At 45.0% G+C, this 12,697-nt stretch overlaps 1 protein-coding gene and 1 pseudogene across 2 annotated transcripts; one reads left to right on the forward strand and one right to left on the reverse strand.

Moving 5' to 3' along the window:
• The first annotated feature begins 5,839 nt into the window (after nucleotides 1-5,839).
• LOC127295273 (uncharacterized) lies at nucleotides 5,840-8,898 on the forward strand. 2 transcript variants are annotated; one of them, XR_007847649.2, is made up of 4 exons: nucleotides 5,840-6,907; nucleotides 6,999-7,175; nucleotides 7,346-8,180; nucleotides 8,580-8,898. XR_007847649.2 is itself a non-coding variant. In XM_051325185.2 (3 exons), exons 1-3 carry the CDS (start codon nucleotides 5,933-5,935, stop codon nucleotides 8,099-8,101), a joined length of 1,908 nt encoding a protein of 635 aa, XP_051181145.1. In that variant the 5' UTR covers nucleotides 5,840-5,932; the 3' UTR covers nucleotides 8,102-8,323. The 2 variants fall into 2 exon arrangements, 1 of the variants encoding a protein (XP_051181145.1); XM_051325185.2 differs by lacking the exon at nucleotides 8,580-8,898 and having other exon boundaries at nucleotides 7,346-8,323.
• Nucleotides 8,899-9,213: 315 nt separating this feature from the next.
• On the reverse strand, nucleotides 9,214-12,463 carry LOC127295274 (protein NRT1/ PTR FAMILY 8.3-like; annotated as a pseudogene).
• Nucleotides 12,464-12,697: the final 234 nt, after the last annotated feature.

A 12,697-nucleotide genomic window follows, 5' to 3' on the forward strand; every position in this document is an offset into this window, starting at 1 on the left:
CATGGATCATGGCTTTAGTTAGCGGCCCAATGTTCTTCTCTAACAATATGCATGCTTAACCATAAGGTGGTAGATCGCTCTTACTTCAGACAAGACGAACATGCATAGCAACTCACATGAAATTTAACAAAGAGTAGTTGATGGCATCCCCAGTAAACATGGTTATCGCACAACAAGCAACTTAATAAGAGATAAAGTGCATAATTACATATTCAATACCACAATAGTTTTTAAGCTATTTATCCCATGAGCTATATATTGCAAAGGTGAATGATGGAAATTTTAAAGGTAGCACTCAAGCAATTTACTTTGGAATGGCGGAAAATACCATGTAGTAGGTAGGTATGGTGGACACAAATGGCATAGTGGTTGGCTCAAGTATTTTGGATGCATGAGAAGTATTCCCTCTCGATACAAGGTTTAGGCTAGCAAGTCTTATTTGAAACAAACACAAGGATGAACCGGTGCAGCAAAACTCACATAAAAGACATATTGAAAACATTATAAGACTCTACACCGTCTTCCTTGTTGTTCAAACTCAATACTAGAAATTATCTAGACCTTAGAGAAACCAAATATGCAAACCAAATTTTAGCATGCTCTATGTATTTCTTCATTAATGGGTGCAAAGCATATGATGCAAGAGCTTAAACATGAGCACAACAATTGCCAAGTATCACATTACCCAAGACATTTATAGCAATTACTACATGTATCATTTTCCAATTCCAACCATATAACAATTTAACGAAGAAGAAACTTCGCCATGAATATTATGAGTAGACCCTAAGGACATACTTGTCCATATGCTACAGCGGAGCGTGTCTCTCTCCCACAAAGTGAATGCTAGGATCCATTTTATTCAAACAAAACAAAAAACAAAAACAAACCGACGCTCCAAGCAAAGCACATAAGATGTGATGGAATAAAAATATAGTTTCAGGGGAGGAACCTGATAGTGTTATCGATGAAGAAGGGGATGCCTTGGGCATCCCCAAGCTTAGACGCTTGAGTCTTCTTAGAATATGCAGGGGTGAACCACCGGGGCATCCCCAAGCTTAGAGCTTTCACTCTCCTTGATCATGTTGCATCATACTCCTCTCTTGATCCTTGAAAACTTCCTCCACACCAAACTTAGAACAACTCATTAGAGGGTTAGCGACAATAAAAATTAACATGTTCAGAGGTGACACAATCATTCTTAACACTTCTGGACATTGCATAAAGCTACTGGACATTAATGGATCAAAGAAATTCATCCAACATAGCAAAAGAGGCAATGTGAAATAAAAGGCAGAATCTGTCAAAACAGAACAGTTCGTATTGACGAATTTTATCGAGGCACCAGACTTGCTCAAATGAAAATGCTCAAATTGAATGAAAGTTGCGTACATATCTGAGGATCACTCACGTAAATTGGCATAATTTTCTGAGTTACCTACAGGGAAAACAGCCCAGATTCGTGACAGCAAAGAAATCTGTTTCTGCGCAGTAATCCAAATCTAGTATGAACTTTTCTATCAACGACTTTACTTGGCACAACAAAACACTAAACTAAGATAAGGAGAGGTTGCTACAGTAGTAAACAACTTCCAAGACACAAAATAAAAACAAAGTACTGTAGGTAAAAACATGGGTTGTCTCCCATAAGCGCTTTTCTTTAACGCCTTTCAGCTAGGCGCAGAAAGTGTATATCAAGTATTATCAAGAGATGGTGTATCAACCTTACCTTGGGCTTTACCCTTACCTTTCTTATTGTTTTTCTTTCCCTTTGATTTAGGAAATATATGATTTCCTCCCGGTGTAGAGGTGAATTCCAGGGTGCCTTCTCCCACATCAATGACTGCTCCCAATAGTTTCAAAGGGGATCTTCCGAGTGTGATTTTTCCTGTCCCTACGCATTCAATAACAAGATAATCAATGGATATTGTTCTTCCCAGAATGGTTGTATGCACACCTGCAGCTATTCCCTTAGGAATTATAACAGAGTTATCAATGAGAGTTATTTCTTCTCCTCCTTCATCGACTCCCCAAAGTTTCAAAGATTTATAAATGCTCTCAGGTATAAGGCAAAATTCAGACATAATATCACAATTGGCACGAAGAGTTCGATCACCGATAACAATTTTAACAGTAGGATCCCACAATGAAAGTTTAGAGTTCACTAAAACTTGTTCAAGACGATTACGAACATGGCAATAGTTATCATCCAAGCGAGATGTACTTATCTCGAGATTATTTAATCTATTATAAATGCTAGTGAGGGCTGAATCAAAGTTATTAGCTGAATCATGTGATGCAACCAACTTCTTTATGGCATTAAAAGCTTGATCCCTATTGCAATGAAGGAAATCTCCTCCCACTAAAGTATCCAAAGCATATCTATAACGAATCATAAGACCAAAATAAAAATTACTAAGGAGCAAACTTAGAGTCATTTGAGGTTCAGTTTTACGATAAGAAGTAAAAATTGTAGACCAAGCATCCTTAAAACTCTCCTCATCCCCTTGTTTAAAAGTGAAGACTAATTCTTCAGGCGAAGAAGTAACAGGTTCAGAGCTAGACATGGTAACAAAAGTAACTAATTTTTTTGTATTTTTAATATAGAGTGCAAGACAGTAAATAAAGCAAACTAGATAAAGTAAATGCAAGTAACTAATTTTTTGTGTTTTGATATAGTGCAGCAAACAAAGTAGTAAATAAAACTAAGCAAGACAAAAACAAAGTAAAGAGATTGAGAAGTGGAGACTCCCCTTGCAGCGTGTCTTGATCTCCCCGGCAACGGCGCCAGAAATTTGCTTGATGCGTGTGGTTGACACGTCCGTTGGGAACCCCAAGAGGAAGGTGTGATGCGCACAGCGGCAAGTTTCCTCGATAAGAAACCAAGGTTTAATCGAACCGTAGGAGTCAAGAAGCACGTTGAAGGTTGATGGCGGCGGGATGTAGTGCGGCGCAACACCGTAGATTCCGCGCCAACGTGGAACCTGCACAACACAACCAAAGTACTTTGCCCCAACGAAGCTGAGGTTGTCAATCTCACCGGCTTGCTGTAACAAAGGATTAACCGTATTGTGTGGAAGATGATTGTTTGCGAAAAAAAGAGAACAAGTATTGCGATGATTGTATTTCAAGATAGAGAATTGGACCGGGGTCCACAGTTCACTAGAGGTGTCTCTCCCATAAGATAAACAGCATGTTGGGTGAACAAATTACAGTTGGGCAATTGACAAATAGAGAGGGCATGACCATGCACATACATATCATGATGAGTATAGTGAGATTTAATTGGGCATTACGACAAAGTACATAGACCGCCATCCAGCATGCATCTATGCCTAAAAAGTCCACCTTCAGGTTATCATCCGAACCCCCTCCAGTATTAAGTTGCTAACAACAGACAATTGCATTAAGTATTGCGCGTAATGTAACTAGTAACTACATACTTGAACATAGCACTAATGTTTTATCCCTAGTGGCAACAGCACATCCACAACCTTAGAACTTTCTGTCACTGTCCCAGATATCAATGGAGGCATGAACCCACTATCGAGCATAAATACTCCCTCTTGGAGTTACAAGCATCTACTTGGCCAGAGCATCTACTAGTAACGGAGAACATGCAAGATCATAAACAACACATAGACATAACTTTGATAATCAACATAACAAGTATTCTCTATTCATCGGATCCCAACAAACGCAACATATAGAATTACAGATAGATGATCTTGATCATGTTAGGCAGCTCACAAGATCCGACAATGAAGCACAATGGGGAGAAGACAACCATCTAGCTACTGCTATGGACCCATAGTCCAGGGGTAGACTACTCACACATCACTCCGGAGGCGACCATGGCGGCGTAGAGTCCTCCGGGAGATGATTCCCCTCTCCGGCAGGGTGCCGGAGGCGATCTCCTGGATCCCCCGAGATGGGATCGGCGGCGGCGTCTCTGGAAGGTTTTCCGTATCGTGGCTCTCGGTACTGGGGGTTTCACAACGGAGGCTTTAAGTAGGCGGAAGGGCAGGTCAGGAGGCGGCACGAGGGCCCCACACCACAGGGCCGCGCGGCCAAGGGGGGGCCGCGCCGCCCTAGGGTGTGGCCACCTCGTGGCCCCACTTCGTCTCCTCTTCGGACTTCTGGAAGGTTCGTGGCAAAATAGGACCCTGGGCGTTGATTTCGTCCAATTCCGAGAATATTTCGTTACTAGGATTTCTGAAACCAAAAACAGCAGAAACAAAGAATCGGCACTTCGGCATCTTGTTAATAGGTTAGTTCCAGAAAATGCACGAATATGACATAAAGTGTGCATAAAACATGTAGATAACATCAATAATGTGGCATGGAACATAAGAAATTATCGATACGTCGGAGACGTATCAATGCCGCCGGAGAACTTGGCCATAGCACATATCAAAAGGTGACCGCCGCCTTGCGTATGTTGGCATATGGTATACCGGCGGATCTTATTGATGATCATTTGGCCATGGGAGAGAGCACTTCTATCTTGTGTGTGAAGCGCTTTGTCGTTGCAATTGTCAATGTCTTTGGCTCCACATACTTGAGAGCCCCCAATGCTCAAGACACGGCAAGGCTTTTGGAGATCAACGCCAACCGGGGATTTCCCGGTATGCTTGGTTCCATTGATTGTATGCATTGGAGTTGGAAGAATTGTCCAGCGGCATGGCATGGACAATTCAAAGGCTACAAGAAGGATGCCACCATAGTACTTGAAGCGGTGGCCGACCAAGAGACTTGGATATGGCATGCTTTCTTTGGAATGCCCGGATCTTGCAATGACATCAATGTTCTTCAACGGTCACCACTAATGACAAGACTTGCAATGCGGGAAGGTCCATTGGTGGAGTTTGAAGCAAATGGCCACAAGTACAACTATGGCTACTTCCTCGCCGACGGCATATATCCAAGGTGGCAAACATTTGTGAAGCCAATTATTCAACCAAGAGGTAAAAAGCAAACTCAATTCCACAATGCACAAGCGGCGGCTAGGAAAGATGTAGAGAGAGCATTTGGGATTTTGCAAGCCCAATTTGCCATAGTTAGAGGACCGGCTAGATTTTGGGATCAAGAATGCCTTTGGTATATCATGACCGCGTGTGTAATCATGCACAACATGATTATAGAGGATGATCGCGGAAAAGATGTGGATCATACCCACTACGACTTGATGGGGGTTCCCGTGCAAGCGACGAGGTCCGCACATAGGATTGCCCGATTCATTGCCTCATACCATGCCATTCGGTGCAACGACACACATGATGATCTTCAAAAAGATCTCATGGAAGAATGGTGGAATTGGAATGGACAACAATAGTTCCATATTTGTTGTATTTGTTTGAAAACTATGTGTTGTATTGTCTCAAAACCATGTTGTATTGTTGTATGTGTTGTATTTGGTGTGAAGTATTGTTGTGAACAATGTATTGTATTTGGATGGTACAATATATTTGTGAATTTTTATATATTGTTTGATCTTCTTGGATGCATATTTGTGTGTGTTTCTTTGTTTTGCGCCGCGTCCGCGCGCTGCAAAATGGCGCGTCCGGCGGAGGTGCTATTTTACCGCGCCAACGCGCGCTGCAAAATGGCGCACCCGGCGGAGGAGAAATCGATCCGGCGCGCGGCAACGGTATAGCGCGCGCAGATTTTTGCTTTTAGCGCGCCACGATATAGCGCGCCTGCTGGAGATGCTCTAAAGTAAAGAGTGGCAAAAAATAGATGTCAAAGTAAATGAGGGCAAATTGTAGAGTGTTAAAGTAAAGTGGGGCAAAAAATAAAATTCCCCGGCCATAGGGGAAGATTAGGGCCAGTGGATCTTTCAGAACTTGTCTAACTGGCCAAACTAACCGGCCTCTCGGGAAGAAAAGCAACCGGCGGCGGGTTGGTGGCTGGTGACCTGTGAGTATCGAGAATGGCAACTGTGTTCGATTCCGGTGGCGGCTCGAAGAGGCGGCAGACGGATGAGGAAGGGGGGCGAGCCCAACCTGGCTTGGAGGAAGACCGCATCACGACCCTGCCGGAGGCTCTGCGGCTGCACATCCTCGCGCTCCTCCCGCTCAAATCCGCCATCCGCACCGGCGCGCTCTCCACGCAGTGGCGCGCACTCTGGACGCGCCGCTGGCCGGATCCTGCCTCCTTGGAGTTGCGCGTCGCCGCCCACGATTCCCTACAGCCGCTCATGGAATCCCTGGAGCGGCGCGGGCGGCGGCGCATCGACCGGTTCTCCCTCTCGTTCAAGATGGGCGAGCTCACCGCCGACGAGTTCCGCCGCTGCCTAGACTACGCCGCAGCCTGCGCCGTCGCGGACCTCCAAGTCCACCTCAGTCGGGGCTCCAACCGCATCTTGAAGTTCCGGCTGCCGCGAGGCAACCCACACCTCCAGCGCCTCTCCGTCGAGGGCATCGGCGTCGGCCTTCCCAACCCATTCCTATACGAGTCCCATCCCCACTCTGTCCTCGACGCCATCCGCCTCCACCGCGTCACCATCTCTGACCACGACGTCTTCTCTCTGGTCGCCGCATGCCCGCTCCTGCGCACCCTAGATTTACGCTACTGCAAAGGTCTACGCCGCGGCAACTTCCCTGCCGGGGCTTACCTGAAGAGCGTCACCTTCGCGGAGTGCAAAGGCCTTGCCGGCGTTTTGTTCAGGAAGGCCCCGGGCCTCCGCTCCTTCCGCTACAGCGGTGGCTACCTTGCCGCGGACCAAATCCCGACCACCATTCACGACCTTTATCTCTGCTTCGGGGGACCTGACCGCCGCAATTGCTTGGGGGGCACCACGTACGACGCAGATGGGAGACTCTGCAGGCTGCGCAGAAGTTGCCTCGATGCACTCATCGATGCCTATAACCTCACCGTGATTACCCTCTGCAGCAGTGCCCTACGGGTCTGTTCATTACTTGATTTCATTCCACCCTGTTGATTCTACTGCTCAGTTACTCAGAAGCTTCTTCTTTGCTTTTACCTTGCCTTTGCAGAGAGTTTCTGGCAAGGTTCGTGCCAAATCAATCCATGGAAATGCTGCCCTGTGCAGATTACAGAATTTGAGGGAGGTGCAGCTGCTGATGTTTGCAATGTTCGAAGAAAATTTGCACGACATTATGGATTTCCTCATGACCTGCTGCAGCCCTCGTTTGGAGAGATTATTTGTGCAGGTGAATGCCAACTGTTCGTTAGATTCTACATTTCATGATGACCTTTGTTGTTGACTTGTCCTGTCGTCCAATCTCCAATGTTAAGCACATGCATTATCACCATGCTTTGTTTTGGATGCCTGCTCTTTCTGTGTGATATTTCTTCAAATGCTTACTATGCCCTCTTGCAGCTTCCAACAAGGAGTGGTCAATATAAGCCACAGGAAGAACCATCGGATTCAGAGGAAGATGGGTCAGAGGAAGATGAGCTAGAGGAAGAGCTCTCGGAGGAACATGAATGTAAGATGCATGCATGGGACAAACATCTGTGTTACGGAGAAGAGTCTGAGAAAGATCAATCCGGGCAAACCGAATCAGAGGAAGAGGTGTCAGAGGAAAATCACTCAGAGGAAGACGAATCAGAGGAAGAGGTGTCAGAGGAAAATCACTTCAAGGTAGACGAATCGGAGGACGATGGGTCAGAGGAAGATGAGCTGGAGGAAGAGCTGTCAGAGGGATCAGAGTATATTCACTTCAAGGTAGACGAATCGGAGGACGATGGGTCAGAGGAAGATGAGCCTGAGGGAGAAGACTCTGGTGAAGATCAATCAGAGGAAGAGGGGTCAGAGGAATCGGTGGAAGAGCCACTAGGGAATGGATGTGAAAACCTTATTTTTCTCAAGATGATGAATTTCATGGGCCGCCACAATGAGATGCGGCTACTAAGCTATCTGTTGAAAAGGTCTCCCAGTCTCAACCAATTGATACTATTTACTCCCGGTGATCACCCAAAAGGGCTTCATAAGGATCATCTGGTTACATCCGATTTTCTTGAAACAAAACTACTGCCTCTAGAAAAGGCCTCTCTGAATCCACAGATAATCCTCAGTGAACCGGATACTACTGCAGTCCAGCCGTTGCATTGGGAGATCTTTGTCAAGGTTTAATTATTTGCCAACAGGGAACTTTTGGTCAGATAATTTTAGATATCAAAGGCTAGCAACTTTGTGTAAGATGAAGTGCCAGGTAATCATCAAGATTTGCATGATTCTCGTGTTGTGTAGTCCATGAAAGATGAATGGCATGGATTATATTGTGGATTTGTTTTATTTGAGACTATTTCAAGTATCATGTTCACCATCCTGTCTCCTTATGAAGATTCGTTGTCATATTGGTGTTTTGCTGAGAACAAATTGCTTATTTATTAAGTGTTGCTGGTGGCTTTGCTAAGAACAAGCTGATAAGGGTTCGGTGCAGTAGTTGCACAAGAAAGTCTCTTGTTGAAATACTGTAGGATGATGTGTCATATTATGTTCTATCTTTGTGCTCGTCAATCTTGATATACATGTAGAGAAGTTAAGATGCTCTATCTTGATATACGGGTAGAGAAGGTATTCAAGCCTTATGATCATGCCCTGTTTTTAGGGCAACGCTGCTCCAGAGCTGTGTGTTTCTCATTACCATATTCTGTTTGGTGCCTGATGCTGGTGATTGTCCCTGCTTTGATGAGAAGAGTTTGAGTTCTTGTTGTGCCTACAACATGATAGATGGTACACTCTCCTCCCCCTGCCACGGACTCGGCAAACGCAACATGGGGTTTGCGACATGGTCCTTCCCTTGAAACTGAAGTGCAAGTGAGTACTAGTCACCACATACAGTTCTAGGTTTGGCTCTCTGCATAAAGCTCTTCCATTATCTAAAGAAACTGCTATCCTAGCTATTCAATAAATTGTTACTGTCTGAACTTGTTAGTATGGTTGTTGCTTGGTTGTCGAAGATAAATGATGTCTGGGTCATTGGTTGACACTAAATGAACAAGCTCTACTAGACTAGGATCTTTTTGTGTATTACGACTTCAAAATTAGTTCGACACTAACTGAATAAGCTCTAATTGACTTGGTTACCGTGCAAAGCCAACTAGATTGGTCCATTACGATACAAGTGGGGCATGTTTTTGTTGGTTTGCTGATAAAATCGTTCTATACTCATGTACTGTAATGAAAATTAGTTTTAGCATTCTAAGAATTGTACGGGACTGTGGTTCTATTTGCTGTTGGGAACAAGTGTTTTGTTATTAACAATAAGCATTACAAAAAAAGCTATCAAGTGTAGCATTGCATTTACATGTGCAAACGTAACAGGTGAGGATGCACCTTTTTGAACTACACAATCACTAGCTTACAGTTTCAAACCCTTCCATCACACAAGCATCCAGGGAAATAGTTTTCAAGAATAAATCACAAGCATCCTGCCTGATTTTAGACATTGGTTTCTATCACTGTCGAAACAAATACATTTGCAGTTTCCTGATGTATGTGGACTGCATCTGGTACTAAGTTACTTTATCTTGGATACCACATTCAAATCTCAACATGGTAGTACATTTTGCTAGATGTTCATGATCGGGGAAAATCTCAAATCCTCAACTGTATAAATGGGTGCTCCCCCCGCGATTTCCTGAGACTGCAGTAGCGTTCTGCTTGCTGCTCCAACAGAGCTTACCTCTGAACATGATTATATGTTGTACCAAATCATAACCTTTTCACACCAGGACTATATATGAAGCCTTTTCACATTTGTGTACCTAGTAGCACAGAACATAAATGCCAACAAATTCAAGAAACTCAACCCAGCCATCATCAAGTAGAATCTATCCAAATGTCCTTCATTCAGGTTACCAGGTATCCACCCTGGAATGTCTCCTCTGGCTGTGAACACCGGCACAAGAGACAGGATGAACGAATTAAGGTAATTTCCAGCCGCGATGTTGGCGAAAGAGAAAGCCATGCACAGGCTTCTCATGGAGTCTGGCGATTCACCGTAGAAGAACTCGCTTAGCCCAATGTTGGTGAACACCTGGCCGGCTCCTAGCAGCATGTACTGGGGTCCCTGCCACAGGATGCTCATCGGAACGGCCACCTGACGGTGCACCAAGCCTTCATCCTGTGCGATCCGCAACCGGTTGTTCTCCACCACTGCTGCTGACATCATTGATAACATTGAGAAAAACAAGCCGACTCCCATCCGTTGCAGCGGGGTAATGCCGTTCGTCCTGCCAGTGAAATTTCTGAATACCGCGACGAGGACTCGACCATAGAATGGAATAAGCAGAAGGGCAGTGACCACTTCTACGGACTGGAAGGACGCAGCAGGTATTTCAAAAGAGCCGAAGTGTTTCTCTATTACCATGCCTTGTTCTATAAACGTCGAAAACATGTGTTCTTGAACTGTAGAATATAGTATGACCGTAGACCAGATTGGCAACATCCTGATCAGAATCTTTAACTCCTCCACCTGAGTGACAGTGCAGATCTTCCATGTACTAAGTTGACGAGGAGATTCACAGCCAGATGGTGTCACAATTGCAGCTCTATCAAAGAAGCTGAGAGAGAAAGAAAACATATCACAACCTTGGATAATACTCTCGAACACACGCCTAGACGTGTGTCTTTGTATATTAGAAGAAGACCGTCAAGATGACGGGAAAGATACAGCGTTGGTAGCAAGGCTACAGCAGAAGGCAAAACAAAAAAACAAAGAAAACAAGAGAAGAACACAAGAGAACAAAACAAAATATATACAAGGCTAACATTCTGTTAGCCTGCATTGTTTGCTCAGGTAGCATCCGGAGGCCGAGCATGGAGAGGTAGACGACTAAGCTCATTGGCCCCAGCCAACAGAAATGGCTGCATATGTAGGTTATAAACTTAAGTGTTGAGTTTGCAGCATGGAGTATTACTTAAGCCCGTCTGTATGCTCCAATTTCCGGCTGCCTTGGATTGCTGAACCTTGACCTGGGAACTCATAAAGAGCTGTGGAGTCGCATGGCAAATCTTTATCGAAGTTGCGAGTAGCCACAACAAGAACCTGACATACTCTTGCAAGAGGGCTTCCTCCAGGTTTCTGGAATCTATACGTAGCTGAGCCAAAGAAAAGAGTACATGCACCTAAAGCCACAAACGCTGTAGAAATGGTAAAACCCCAGACCCAGCCTTCATGGTCTTGCACCCACACAATAATAGTCCCTGAGATCAACGAAGCAGCATTGATGGTGAAGTAGTACCAATTGAAAAAAGAGCTCTTCTTGGTTCTCTCCACTTCATCAGTGTCATCAAATTGATCGGCTCCGAAGGACAAGATGCAAGGTTTCTGCGCGCCATACCCTATTGCAACCATGTACAGGCCGACGAAGAATATGTACTGAGAAGACACTGGACCTGTCGGAGTAATCCATGCCTGAGGACTGGTAGAGATCAACGGAAGAGCCACGGATAGAAGCAACATCATCATTCCCTAAATGAACAGAATGGAAATAAAAGGTAAGCGAACACGTTAGGAAAGTCAAAGTTCAACTCCGAATCCCCTGACCAGAGAGCGTTTAGTTCGGAAATGAAAGAGGAGAAAGAACTTCTGTGCTCTCTGTGGATGCTAAATGAGTACGAGTTATTTGTAGCACTTACTAGGAAGAAGATTGTGCAGAAGATGAGAGCTGTCCTGTACTTCCCCAGATATGAATCAGCTAAGAAGGCTCCAACCAAAGGTGCGAGATAGCTAGTACCTTGCCAAGTTGTGACGTCTCTTGCAGCGGCCACATTTGTTTCGTGTAGGACTTTCGTGAGATAACTGACTAGGTTTTTCGTAATCGAAGAATAGGCCAGGTACAAGCAGAAGGAACAAACTGCACAAGGAAGTTTTGTTTCTGTTGGATCTTGCATTGAGTATATGGTCTTCCAGTAGAAGTCAACTATAGAGAAGCATTTCACAGTTCTGACCTATGGTGAAGGAGCAAGCCTTCCAGTTCCCTGAATCTTTCCTGCAAGCAGGACTCCCACGGATGCAAACAGATCCATCGCCTGTATATTCGGCGGTACTCTGCATTTCGCAGGAGAGAAAAAAAAGGAGAAGCAATTGTAGTGATATATAGTTCTGCAAACCAAATCAATTATTGGGAACTCATACAAGAACACAACACGAATTATGAACTAAGTCAAAACATAACAGAGAGGGAGATAAGCGAGACCTGCAGCGAGGAGGAACTGTGCTTCTCCAGCAGAGGGCCCTTGTCCGTGGAGTCCATGGCTGGCTAGAGCCTAGAACATACAGACAAGGTTATCTGATATGCCGAGAAAAGCAAGACCGGGAATCAGAGCAGTACAGTAATTTGCCAATCCCGCTTTTTCTCCTCATGTCGCCTTTCTCTCCTCATTTTCCTGTACGCGTGGTTCCACACTCGTCTGCCCCTGCGTCTCATCCCTTTCTCCACCACAGGCGGCGGCACGATGGGATTGACGCCCTCCTCCTCCTCCCACTTCCAGTGGCTTCAGCTTGCGATTGAAAAGAAAGTTATTTCTAATCCAGCTGATATTATTTACAAAATTATTATTTTTTTGCAGCTATGGAGCCCAAAGTACAAATCAAGAGAAAGGGAGGGGTTAAGCTGGATGGCACAAGAGCTAAGGAAGCTGTACGTGCAGTTGAAGCCCCCGGCGTCGTAAGGAAGTAGCCTCCACCTGGATCGGGACCTGGGCGTGCGCTGAAACTTT

Source organism: Lolium perenne, chromosome 4 (assembly GCF_019359855.2).
Source record: "Lolium perenne isolate Kyuss_39 chromosome 4, Kyuss_2.0, whole genome shotgun sequence".
Classification (NCBI taxonomy): Eukaryota; Viridiplantae; Streptophyta; class Magnoliopsida; order Poales; family Poaceae; genus Lolium; species Lolium perenne.